Source organism: Schistocerca serialis, chromosome 5 (assembly GCF_023864345.2).
Source record: "Schistocerca serialis cubense isolate TAMUIC-IGC-003099 chromosome 5, iqSchSeri2.2, whole genome shotgun sequence".
In the NCBI taxonomy this organism is placed as follows: domain Eukaryota; kingdom Metazoa; phylum Arthropoda; class Insecta; order Orthoptera; family Acrididae; genus Schistocerca; species Schistocerca serialis.
This window is the reverse complement of record NC_064642.1, coordinates 97,947,982-97,962,468: the sequence shown is the minus strand read 5'-3', so window position 1 is coordinate 97,962,468 and position 14,487 is coordinate 97,947,982. Positions and strand designations below refer to the sequence as shown.

General features: G+C 38.1%; 1 protein-coding gene across 1 annotated transcript in view; it reads right to left on the bottom strand.

Moving 5' to 3' along the window:
- Window positions 1-944: 944 nt before the first annotated feature.
- Window positions 945-14,487, bottom strand: part of LOC126480992 (ribosomal protein S6 kinase delta-1) — a 190,846-nt gene continuing 177,303 nt past the window's right edge. The window contains exon 14 of the mRNA XM_050104435.1: window positions 945-4,134. Within this exon, the coding sequence (XP_049960392.1) occupies window positions 4,015-4,134 (120 nt within the window). The 3' untranslated portion in view covers window positions 945-4,014. The remainder of the gene's footprint in view (window positions 4,135-14,487) is intronic.

The following is a 14,487-nucleotide window of genomic DNA, read 5'->3' as shown; positions in this document are numbered from 1 at the left end:
GCCATTTTTAAAAAAATTTTACCACTACAGCCAAATAAACAATAATAAATTTTATTTAATTTTGCATAGTCCATTAAAAGGTTAAGTAATCACAATTTAACTGTAATTAACCCTTCATGCATGTTTGACAGCATGTGCTGTGCTATCTGCTACTCTGCTATGCATTCAGTGTATGAAATGGTACATGCCATCACATTCTGAATATATTTTTGATTTCTTTCATTATAATGTGTGGGAAACCTTTTGTTGAATGACATTTTCTTAGCTACAATCAAGAAAGTTTTAATTTTTAATGTGGGAGGTGAAAGATCACGAGATACATCTAGATTAATAATAATCTTCACAAATTTTTGATATAAAGTGAAAATACGGGCAACAGGTTTGATTCCTCTGTTGTCAAAGTGATTTCAGAACACAAAAAGTATTTGTCTTGAGTGTAGCTTAATATGGAAATAAAACAATAACGATAGACAGCCCAGAAAAGAAGAAAATACAAGTTCTTCTCAGTTGTGGTGCTACAGATAAAGTCTAAAGATTAGATTGGTACATTGTGTAACTAATGAAGAGGTACTGAAGCTGTGAGCAGAAAGTAACTCCCCAGTGCATCTTTACTAAATGAAGGAACAGCTTGATAGGAGACATCAAGAACCAACAAAGAATAGGTAATTTGGTAATGATGGGTTATGTTAAGGTATCAGTTGTAGAGGTAGAGCACAGCTTGAATACAGTAAGCAAGTTTAAATGGTTGTAGGCTGCAGTACAAGTCAGGATAGAATGGAGACCTGCACAGTAATGTTTGAACTGGTAACAACAAAACGATGACATGATTAGGAAAAAGTTAATTTATTTCTCCTCTGTAAGCATTTATTTTGTGCTTTACTGAAGATGGCACAGAACAGTCAATACTGATTCCTGCACAAAACCAACTTATATTACATTACTTACACACACACACACACACACACACACACACACACACACACACACACACACACACACACTTTGAAATGTTCTTTTTAAAGCCACGCTACACTGTTTGTAACTGAAGAAATTTGTCCATTTCATTTTTATAGTACTGTTTGTACTATCTTTCTCAGAATGCTTTCTTGTGTAGTTTAGCAGATGTAGTGTTTGTAGTGTGCATTGTACATAGCACCCTCAAATACATGCAGTAAAAATCACACTACAAGGGTGGTTGGGAATTCACACCTAAGGGGTTAACCAGCTTAAATATAACTTCATCATGAGGCCATTGATTACAAGCACTTTTTGAATGGAATAAAGAATCACTGAAGTGCACACATTGTGCTAAAAAACAACACACTGTAATACTGTTCACAATAAACTAAATGAAGACAGATAAATGAAGCTGCAACACTGTCCACCATCAACTACACAACTAAATAATGTTAAACAGAAATTACTTATTTACTCTTATAAATTCCACAAGTACTATTTATTACTGAGTATTCAATATCACACATAGTAAACTTTCTTTTATTTCATAGATAAAGCTCTAAATTTGGTCTCTCCTCTACTGATGTCAATATATAAAAGAGCTAAACAATTATTTAACAAGTTTGAAACAAAACAGATGAATGTTTGCCCAGAAGTACAATGAAGAGTAATCAAACTAATTAACTGTTCAGTCAACAAACAGCAATGTATTCTCATACATAAAAGTTACAGGTTCATTACATGAACTATATATATTCTCATTTTACACTCTTATCATCTCCAAGAAAGGAAAAAAGAAGTACAGAACATTCTTCATACATTTTATTAATAATCTGATTTGAAAGTGGCATGTCAGTATCTTTTTTTATGAGCAACACATATGTGAAGAAGATATTAGTACATGGACATTACAGAAAACTGGTTTTCGGACAGTAGTGACAATATCTCTAGTCTTTCATTCAAACTACCAAAATGCCGAGTCATCAAAGTTTTGTATTAAACATGTTGTGTACAAATATCAACATATCTCAGTCTGAGTAATGGAATGTTGAACAAATTGTGGCTGAAAGACACAATTCACAATTATTGTAAAATATATATTTTTGAAACATATGAGTAATATGCATTAACAATGACAGAACAGGAAAGAGTAATTACTAAGAAAGAAATACAGGAACTATCACAAATTTTGAGTCAGGTACAATAGATATCAGATGATTATAGTTTTACCTACAAGCAGATATCTTCAAATATAATACTATATGACAACTTTCAAATATGATCACAAATCTGTTATTTACATATATATTAATGTGACCAAATTTTGTACTGCACGCATCACAACTTTAAAAATAATGAGCAAAGCATACTAGCTTACAATTCTATCATTCTGTTCCTGAAGGCTAGCTTTTGTACAGACTTCCTAAAGCAATGTACATTGTGTACTCTTGACAGACTGCCACATGATAGAGCCATGTAATAGCGACTGTTGGCACATCATTGTTTTATATCTACCATTTAGAAAAAGTTACCAGGACTGTCACCTGAAAACACTAGTATTCATAAAAAACTTTGGAAATGTTAATCTGAGTTCTCTGCTGTCTCAAGCACCACTGAGTAATTTGCTGCAAACTAAATTTACAGAATGGTTTTATTGACTAGTCTGTGTTGTGCCGAGCTGTAAATGTACAAAAAAAATCCAGACCTGGGTTACACCAAATAAACTCAAAACCACTGCTTATTGTTCTGAGTGCACGTTCATACAATAAAGCATGCACATTATGCACAGCTACATTCATCATTAAGCATTTAAAGATATCAAAATGTAATTGTCTGCTGTAAACTGCACACTCCACTATACATCACAAACCAATTTCCAAAAAAATGCTTTGACTATTGCATTTCAACTAATTCTGTTAAGTTTGGTCACAAATTATGTCATTCTCACCTTCCCATACCGTTCTATGGTCTAACAGCAAATTATTCCAGTGTAGTACTACAAATAATACGTTACACAAGTGAAATTTTAAAAGGTGCTAGTGTAAGTGTCGCTGGGAGGCACCATCTTTGTCTTCCTTGTGCTCTCATCTAGTCAGCTTTTGTTATCAGTCCATTCTGTTTAGTGCCCTTTCAATGACTGTGACATAAAAGAAGATGGTCAGCATTATGCAAAATTTTGGGGCTGGGTATATATGTCACAATATTATCATATATAATCACATCACAATATCTGCACCAAACTCCACTGTCTGCATGCATCACAAGCACAATATTCTTCAAGTAAGACACGCACAGAATAACTTTCAATTACACATAAATATACAACAGGAAGTTCTTTTCTCTTTTGTCCAGAAACTAGAATCTTGAACAGATGTTTTACTAATCAAGTTCATGAGATACATAGTGATCTGCAGTATTTGAAATTTAAAGCAACAATTGTACACCTTTCTTACAAACACACACACGCACACACACACAGTATTTACGTCAAACAATCAGAGGTGATAGATTGTATCATGGGGAATAACATTTTAGGACATCTAACATTGCCAGAAATTGTCAGTGAACATTTTGTCTCTAACAGAAGTTTTCTCTTAAAACAATCTATCGTCCCTAGATGTTTGATGCAAAGACTTTGAAACACACTGACAACCACTTTCCTTGGTAACACAGTCTACATAATGACATTAGTCTACTGGCTGGCCATTATGTATTCTATATATTTACATAGCTGTACAATAACATTCGAAAAGGAATCTAAGTCAGTGTGTCAGATAATGTTTTTAAAGCCAATTTATGAAACCAGAGACAATCTTTCTCCTTCAATTCGTTTCAGATCGGTAATCATGGGAGACATAATTTAAATGCTTTTTTTTCAGTCACAAAATAAGCAATAAAGCTTACAGAATCTCTTATGATTGATTTCTCCAGCTTTAAAAGCATTATTATGCAAGTGTACAGATCATCTTATCTGTATAACATGTGTAATCTTGCTGAACAAGTCTGAATTAAAAGCTTGACAAACATAGCTCACATTAAATAGCATATATATCCAGTTCATGAACTCTTGACTAGCATAGCTTTCCAGTCTATACCTTTGAAGAAAGGATGCGACTTCAGTTTTTCAATCCCATTAATGCCAGAACCAAGTCTTTCTTCAGGATCATACCTCAGAAGCTGTAAAATACAAAGATATAGTTAGTGTTGAAACACACAGATTTATCTAGGTAGCTGGTGAATAAACTGTGAATTGTACATTATAAATAGGAATAACAATGTAATATCAATCTCATTAAAATTCTTTTGGGTGTACCACCATGTCATCATCTTGTTGTTGTTGTTGTTGTTGTTGTTGTTGTCTTCAGTCCAGAGACTGGTTTGATGCAGCTCTCCATGCTAATCTATCTTGTGCAAGCTTCTTCATCTCCCAGTACCCACTGCAATCTACATCCTTCTGAACCTGCTTAGTGTATTCATCTCTTGGTCTCCCTCTACGATTTTTACCCTCCACACTTCTCTCAAATACTAAATTGGTGATCCCTTGATGCCTCAGAACATGTCCTACCAACCGATCCCTTCTTCTAGTCAAGTTGTGCCACAAATTTCTCTTCTCCCCAATTCTATTAAACACCTCATCATTAGTTATGTGATCTACCCATCTAATCTTCAGCATTCTTCTGTAGCACCACATTTTGAAAGCTTCTTTTCTCTTCTTGCCAAACTATTTACTGTCCATGTTTCACTTCCATACATGACTACACTCCATACAGATACTTCCAGAAACGACTTCCTGACACTTAAGTCTATACTCGACGTTAACAAATTTCTCTTCTTCAGAAACGCTTTCCTTGCCATTGCCAGTGTACATTTTATATCCTCTCTACTTGGACCAACATAATTTATTTTGCTCCCCAAATAGCAAAATTCATTTACTACTTTAAGCGTCTCACTTCCTGAGATCTAATTCCCTCAGCATCACCTGACTTAATTTGACTACATTGCATTATCCTCGTTTTGCTTTTGTTGATGTTCATCTTATATCCTCCTTTCATGACACTGTCATTTCGGTTCAACTGCTCTTCCAGGTCCTTTCTGTCTCTGACAGAATTACAATGTCATTGGAAAACCTCAAAGTTTTTATTTCTTCTCCATGGATTTTAATACCTACTCAGAATTTTTCTTTTGTTTCCTTTACTGCTTGCTCAATATGCAGGTTGAATAACATCGGGGATAGGCTACAACCCTGTCTCACTCCTTTCCCAACCACTGCTTCCCTTTCGTGCCCCTCGATTCTTGTAACTGCCATCTGGTTTCGGTAAAAATTGTAAACAGCCTTTCGCTCCCTGTATTTTACTCCTGCCACCTTCATAATTTGAAAGACAACATTCCAGTCAACATTGACAAAAGCTTTCTCTAAGTCTACAAATGCTAGAAACATAGGTTTGCCTTTCCTTAATCTATTTTCTAAGATAAGTCGTGGGGTCAGTATTGCCTCATTTGTTCCAGTATTTCTACGGAATCCAAACTGGTCTTCCCTGAGGTGAGCTTCTACTAGTTTTTCCATTCGTCTTTAAAGAATTCGCGTTATTATTTTGCAGCCGTGACTTATTAAACTGACAGTTGGTAATTTTCACACGTGTCAACAACTGCTTTCTTTGGGATTGGAATTACTACATTCTTCTTGAAGTCAGATGGTGTTTTGCCTGTCTTATATATCTTCTCACCAGATGGCAGAGTTTTGTCAGGGCTGGTTCTCCCAAGGATGTCAGCAGTTCTAATGGAATGTTGTCTACTCCTGGGGCCTTGTTTCGACTTTGATCTTTCAGTGCTCTGTCAAACTCTTTGCACAGTATCATGTCTCCCATTTCATCTTCATCTACATCCTCTTCTATTTCCATTATATTGTCCTCAAGTATATTGCCCATGTATAGACCCTCTATATACTCCTGAGCTCTTGATATTCATACAAGTGGTTCTCTTTTCTCCAAAGGTCTCTTTAATTTTCCTGTAGGCAGGTATGTATCTTACCCCTAGCGATATATGCCTCTACATCCTTACATTTGTCCTCTAGCCATCCCTGCTTAGCCATTTTGCACTTCGTGTTGATCTCATTTTTGAGAAGTTTGTATTCCTTCTTGCCTGCTTCATTTACTGAATTTTTGTATTTTCTCGTTTCATCAATTAAATTCAATATCTCTTCTGTTACCCATGGATTTCTATTAGCCCTTGTCTTTTAGCCTACCTGATCCTCTGTTGCCTTCACAATTTCATCTCTCAAACCTACCCATTCTTCTTCTACTGTATTTCTTTCCCCCATTCTTGTCAACAGTTCCCTAATGCTCTCCCTGAAACTCTGTACAACCTCTGGTTCTGTCAGTTTTCCCAGGTCCAATCTTCTTAAATTCCCACCTTTTTGCAGTTTCTTCAGTTTTAATCTAAAGTTCATAACCAATAGATTGTGGTCAGAGCCCACACATGCCCCTGGAAATGTCTTTCAATTTAAAACCTGGTTCCTAAATCTCTGTCTTACCATTATATAATCTATCTGAAACCTTTCAGTATCTCCAGGCCTCTTCCACATATACAACCTTCTTTCATGATTCTTGAACCAAATGTTAGCTATGATTAAGTTATGCTCTGTATTCACCAACTACATTTCCTTCTCTCCCTTTTCCTACTATCAAATTCCAGTCACCCATGACTATTAAATTTTCATCTCCTTCACTATCTGAATAATTTCCTTTATCTCGTCACACATTTCATCAAACTCGTCACATCTGTGGAGCTAGTTGGTATATAAACTTGTACTACTGTGGTAGGTGTGGGCTTCGTGCCTATCTTGGCCACAATAATGCGTTCACTATGCTGTTTGTAGTAGCTTACCTGCACTCCTATTTTTTTTTTAGATTCATTATTAGACCTACTCCTGCATTACCCCTATTTGATTTTGTATTTATGACCCTGTATTCAACTGACCAGAAGTCTTGTTCCTCCTGACACCAAACTTCACTAATTCCCACTATAACTTTAACCTATCCATTTCCCTTTTTTAAATTTTCTAACCTACATGCCCAATTAAGGGATCTGACATCCCACGCTCCGATCCGTAGAACACCAGTTTTCTTTCTCTTGATAAGGGCATCCTCCTGAGTAGTCCCTGCCTGGAGATCCAATTGGGGTACTATTTTACCTCCGGAATATTTTACCCAAGAGGACGCCATCATCATTTAACCATACAGTAAAGCTGCATGCCCTTGGGAAAAATTACGGCCTAAGTTTCCCCTTGCTTTCAGCTGTTCGCAGTACCAGTACAGCAAGTCCGGTTTGGTTAGTGTTAAAAGGCCAGATCAGTCCATCATCCAGACTGTTGCCCCTGCAACTACTGAAAAGATTGCCCCTCTTCAGGAACCACACATTTGTCTGGTCTCTCAACAGATACCCCTCTGTTGTGGTTGCACCTACGGTAAGGCTTCTGTATCACTGAGGCATGCAAGCCTCCCCACCGACAGCAAGGACCATGGTTCATGGGGGGCATGTCATCTTATGATGTACTAGAGACGATAAAATATTAAAACAAGTGTTTCTTTGAGTGGGAGGAAGGGGGAGGGAGTGGGGGTGGAAGAGAGAGAGAGAGAGAGAGAGAGAGAGAGAGAGAGAGAGATCGGTATTAGGAGGATAAGTGATAGACTGATTAATATATTCTTTCTGTAATGACCAGAAAATAATTTTCTGCATCTATATGCATACTCCACAATTCACCATATGGTGCATCATACATAATATTGGCGCTAAATGATGTCCTCTCATTACCTAGGTGGGAGGCTAACAACTGCTTATCTGCTTTCTCTAACATAAATACTCTCCTAACCTTCTTGACAGATTTAGCATCTTTATTTTGCTTTTTTATATAGACTGGAAAACAACAATGAGATTCATAATTTTTTGTTTTCTTAAGAAAAGTTTCATCCCTAGTAATAATGCATAAAGTAACAGCTACTGTTGCTGTCATCACTTAAGCCATGAAAATTACTGCACATCAGAAAAGAACATCTAGTGACAGAGGTTTGATTAAACAAGCTGTGTGATGCACATAAATGTCTGTGTTGCAGTGCCATATGCCATTTAATTTCTTTTATATATGTGGAGCCATGCAGATGTTCAGCATGTTGCTTCAATATACTGGGTGTCCCACTTTAATCTATGCTGGCTGATATCTCTGCAGTGGCATAATTCTGCAAAAAAGTCTCTAATAAAACTTGTAAGCTTTGAAGGGGGTCATGGAATGGTTACCTCGAAATGACCTTGAACCCTGTTTTCAAGATCAAACCATGGTCAAGTTCATTCTTGCAAATAGTAACCCCTATTTTTATTTCATATTCATATTCTACATGAAAAAATATGCATTGTTTGTAGGGATCATTTTTTTTTTTCAAAAAACCAATGGTCTGTTGTGAGGGAGCACTTTATTGTAACTTTTCCAGGTTACCAGTATCTCAAGAATGAAGCGAGATCAGGAAAATTTTCAATGAAAATCTTGTTGGTTTCTGAAATATGTCCACTGGTGAAATTTTCGTGAACTTGAAATGGCCTTGAAATTTTGTTAGTAGAAATTAAATTGAAATCAAATACCATGGGCATTAGTGGAACCCAATGTGCACCACTTAGAGGGTGCCGAATCAGAGACCTGCACTGTGCTTGTGCCGGCACAGTCAGAGAAGAGAAGGGTGGAGCTTTGAGGCTAACTAATAAGCATCACTGTAGGAGAATTGGAAATCGCGACTGGGGGTTCAGAGAAATTTTATCTTTGGAGACTGAAAGTTTCTCAGCTGTGCTCACTTAGAATGATTCTTGACTTTCGTGACTCCCATAAATTTTTCTCTTATGGACTTGGAAAAAATCTGTTTTAAGTAAATTAGAAATATTACACCTTGTTGAAGTCTGATGAATTACGCCTCATGGGACTCGGAACAATCTCGTCTCAAAGACTCTAATGAGTTCCTGTGAAGTGAAATTATTCCAAATCTGTACAAGCAAAATTATTCTCAACATGAATGTTTCGAGCCCACAAGAGGGGGGGGGGGGGGGAGGGGGGGGGGGGGGGGGGAAACTTTATGTGAGTCACCTTGTCACTCAACTGACTTTCTTGGGCCCATCTTTCGTTTCTGCCTTCTCTCCATATTTGAAAAGGACACATTACCATGGATTATTTCATTATTTACATCAATATCAAGATATGTAAAATGTGCCCTCTTGAAAGACACCCATCTGTTAGACACCTAAGTAATTTTCTGAAAGAGCGCACTTGGATACTGTATATTTTGGCTTCACATTGTGGCATACACAACAGCAAGCATGTGTAAACAAACAGATCATGTATAGTGTAATAAGTCAGTTGTCTTGCAACACACTTACTGGATGTTTCATTGAAGGAAAAACCTAAGAAAACCAATAATAGTAAAACTAATTGCTACAATTTATTGTTTGACTCTGATCTCTCCGAAATGGCTGATTACATGCCTTTAGAATTAGTGAGAATGATAAAAATTGTTGGCGAGTGTCATGACAATTATGGAGCCGTGCAAAGATTGTATGCCGAGAGATACCCCGATGCCCGTCATCCCACGAAGGTTACAATTAGGTCTTTGGTAAGACGAGCTGAGAGAGAGACCTTGAAAAGGCAGAGATGAAAGATGGGCCCGAGAGAGGCGACTGCACTGGGAGTTCATGCTAGCGTTGCTGAAGATCCACAGCTTTCAGCTCATCAGATTCAGTGAATACATGGCATGCCTCGATCAACAGTATCTTGTGTTTTAAGGTACTTTAAATTCCACCCATATCACTTCCATATCACCCAAGCAATTGAGCCAGGGGATCCTGAGAGATTCCAGGCATTTTGTCGATGGGCCGATACGCAAATAATTCGTGATCCCTTTGTCTTCGCACACTCTCTCTTTACAGACAAGACGAACTTCGACAACATGGGAGGAGTCAATCTCCACAATGCACACTACCGGGCAGAAGCAAATCCTCACTGGCAATGAGATCACCAAACACAGAGACGGTGGTCAATCAATGTCTGGGCAGGCGTAATTGGAGGTTACACAATAGGTCCTGTTTTTTATGGTGAAAAGTTGAACAGCTTGTGCTATCTTCATTCCAGAATCTGGTGCTCCCTTTACTAGAAAATATCCCCCTAGACATAAGAGCACGTATGTGGTTTCAACATGACGGTGACCCTGCACATCAGGCCTTACCTGTCAGAAGATACCTTAATGCAACTTATCCGAATCAATGGATTGGTATCGGTGGTGCAATTCATGAATCCCCACCAAGGTCATCAGACTGAACACTTCTTATGGGGAGCTGTGAAGCAGGAGGTGTACTCCACTCCCCTGACGACACAAAAGGATATGAGGGAAAGGATTGTGTTAGCTTTCCAGGCAATCACCCATCAGACATTGAATGATGTTGAAACCAGTTTCCTACAGAGAGTGCAAATGTGCATTAGGCAAAATGGGCAGTTCATCGAGGATCTGAGATCCTAAATTTACAGTGAGAAACATGTTAATCAGCCCTTTTCAGGGCTAACGATGTGCTAAGTCCACTGGGCAACCTCCATTTAGTGCACATTGGATTCTGCTAATGCCGACAGTATTTGCTTTAAGGTTAATTTCTACTGAAGAATTTCAAGGCCATTACAAGTTCGCAGAAATTTCACCAGTGGACAGATTTCGGAAATCATACAATATTTTCACTGAAAATTTTTCCCGATCTCACTTCATTCTCGAGATACTGTTAACCTGGGAAGTTACAATGAAGTGTCCTCTGGCAAAAAACTACCGGTTTTTTGAAAAGAAATGTTCCCTACAAACACTGTGTATTTTTTCATGTAGAATACGAACATGGAATAAAAATAGGGGGTTACTATTTGCAGAAACGAACTTGACCTTGGTTTGACCTTCAAAATAGGGTTCAAGGCCATTTCGAGGTAACCATTCTAGACCCCCTTCAAACTTTATAACTTTTACTAGAGACTTTTTTTTTTTTTTTTTTTTTTGCAGAATCGTGCCACTCCAGAGATATCAGCTGGTATAGATTTAAATGGGATACCCTGTATATGAAATTCATGCCTGGCACTTACTATCTACATCACCACCACTGTGAATGTTATTTATCATTGTGATTCTCTTGCTTCATTTCAGAACTTCTTGTACTTTTCCGGAAGTATAAAATTTGTTATGAAGGACATAAACCCTTTGTAATAGAGAAGTATGGCAAACAAACTTATTTTATCACCAAATGAAAACTACAAAATATTCTAACATAACTACACAGTAAGGTGAAATGGTACACTGTGTCTTTCAATACACAGAAATTAATTAAGGCAGCTCTGTCCATTCATTATATGACTGGGATGCTAATAACTGCTTCTTTGATTTTTCTAGGATAAATGCTCTCAAAGCCTTCTTCACAGATTTAGTAACTTTATTTTGATTTTTTATGTAGACTGGAAAACAAGAACAAGATTCATAATCACGAAGTTCTAATAATATAAAATCCTAATATGTAAAAAATTTGAATGGAAAGCAAAATATTAAACGATGCAGCTCTAAATAACATGTGCCATTTTGAACAATTCAGTAAATGTTACTGACTATATTGATTATCCTACTTACAGTAGATAAATCAGCCATCCACAAAATTTCAGGCTTGTGGCAATTCAGTGCCATTTCTTCAACAGGTCTAATGATAAATATCAAATTACACTATACCAGTTGTTGAGTTTGCTCATATTAGAGCTGGCTAGTAGAGACTGCACAGGATAGTGGTAAACCACACTCAAAAGGCAATTTCAAGACTCATAGTGGATTTTTTTATTCGCACAATGAACTCAAATCCTTTATACCATTGCTTGGACACTTCTACAGCTGGATATGCAAAAGCAGTATACTTGAAGACAATGTCACGGTTACAACCATTTGAATACACTTTCGCTCAACAAATCAGATAGCCTAGCATTATACATTAACAACATGGGTTTTAAAATAGTGGACAAAAGATTTTACTGGCATATTTTAACAAGTTTCAAGTGATTATGATTATGACAGGACAGAGTTTACAACAGACTCATCAAATTTTGTTTGCCTCCATCTGAAAACGTAAGACTATTTCAAAACAACAGATCAAATAGACATAAATTCACTTACAGTTCTGGTATGCACTGCAGACACACAAGATTTTTTCTGCATTCAAACAAGACTGCAAAAGTCAAGCATGGAAATAATTTCTTTTACAAAACTAGCAAGATGAGAATATATTGCACAACCAGAAATCATCCACATACTGAAGTAATCTGTACTGTAGTACTCATCATGTTCAGTAACTGGGTGGTCAAGTTTGCAGTTAGTCACAGTTTGGCAGTGCTGATCCAAACAGATAGGCAGTTGATTATTATGGCCCCAAAATTAACAGAAGAAGGCAACTGCAACACAGTTGGAATGTAACATAACTACTTTCACACGTGAGACTACCGTCTATAAGATAGGAAATGGCCATGACTGGGTTGTAGTACAAGGTGGTAGATGGATATATAGGACCAGTTTTGTACCTCAATCATCCAAGGGCAAATGACTTGTGTGGTTCAGGATTTGGAGCAGCTTTGGCAGACGTAGTGAGATGGGGGTAGAGCGGGAGTTACAACCCATGGGCCCCAGACTGCTGCAAATACTTATTTATTATACTTTTTTAAGTGTGGACGTAAGAAGGAAAGATTAATTTATAGAAGCATCAATTTTGTGTGATAAGAATATCACAGTCTCCATTAGAATTTAGTGACAAAATGTAACACAGACACTCGGTAATGTTTCCTTCATCTGTGCATCATTCTCTCCTCCATCTATTATGCAGCGGTAACACAGGAAAAACCACATTTTTCTGCATCATTGATTTCCCTTATTGCCTTCTTTGATACAATGCTGTCAAATTAACTATGGAGCACAGTCAACTTAGAGAGCCCTACAAGACCTACACAATATGATCAGACATATCCAGACACCACCAAAACACACATTTTTCATATTAGGTGCATTGTGCTGCCACCTACTGCCAGGTACTCCATATCAGCGACCTCAGTAGTCATTAGACATTGTGAGAGAGCAGAATGGGGCACTCCGCAGAACTCACAGACTTCAAATGTGATCAGGTGATAGGGCATCACTTCTGTCATGTCTGTGCACGAGATTTCCACACTCCTAAACATCCCTAGGCCCACTGCTTCCAATGACATAGTAAAGCGGTAATGCGAAGGGACACAAACAGCACAAAAGTGTACAGGCCAACCTAGTCTGCCGATTGACAGAAACCGCCCACAGTTAAAGGAGGTCGTGATGTGTAATACGCAGACATCTGTCCAGACAATCATACAGCAATTCCAAATTGCATCAGGTTCCACTGCAAGTACTATGACAGGTAGGTGTGATATGAGAAAACTTGGATTTCATGGTTGAGCGGCTGCTCATAAGCCACACATCACGCCAGTAAATGTCAAATGACGCCTCGCTTGGTGTAAGGAGCATAAACATTGGATGATTGAACAGTGGAAAAACGTTGTGTGGAGTGACGAATCACGGTACACAATGTGGCGATCCGATGGCAGGGTGTAGGTATGGCAATCTAGTGAATGTCATCTGGCAGCATGTGTAGTGCCAACAGTAAAATTTGGAGGAGGTGGTGTTATGGTACAGTCGTGTTTTTCATGGAGGGGGGCACCCCTTGTTGTTTTGCATGCCAGTGTCACAGCACAGGTCTACATTGATGGTTTAATCACCTTCTTGCTTCCCACTGCTAAAGAGCAATTTGGGGATGGCAACTGCATCTTTCAACATGATCGAGCACCTGTTCATAATGCATGGTCTGTGGCAGAGTAGTTACACGACAATAACATCCCTGTAATGGACTAGCGTGCACAGAGTCCTGAGCTGAAACCTACAGAACACTTTTGGGATGTTTGGAACGCCGACTTCGTGCCAGGGCTCACTGACTGACACTGATCCTCAGTGCAGCACTCCATGAAGAATGGGCTGCCAGTCCCCAAGAAACCTACCAGCACCTGATTGAACTTATGCCTGTGAGAGTGGAAGCTGTCATCAAGGCTAAGGGTGGGCCAACACCATATTGAATTCCAACATTATTGATGGATGGCGTCATGAATTTGCAAGTCATTTTCAGCCAGGTGTCTGGATACTTTTGATCACATAGTGTATGCCAGGGACCATCCTGCCTCTACAAGGCCTGTATGTGGTTCTGAGATGGATGAAGTAGAGCATAGTTTAGGTAGGTGACAAAATATTATTTTGAATGATGACATTTATCACTTCTGGACATGACAAAAGGTAACAGATGCAATGAAAAATCATGTGGAAGACTTTTTCCAGACCTCGGTGGTAAGCAGAGTACTGGTCAGTGAATGGTTCAGTGTTGTGGTTAGGTTTGTTAGTGTCACAGGATATCTACAAATGTATTCTCTTGTGG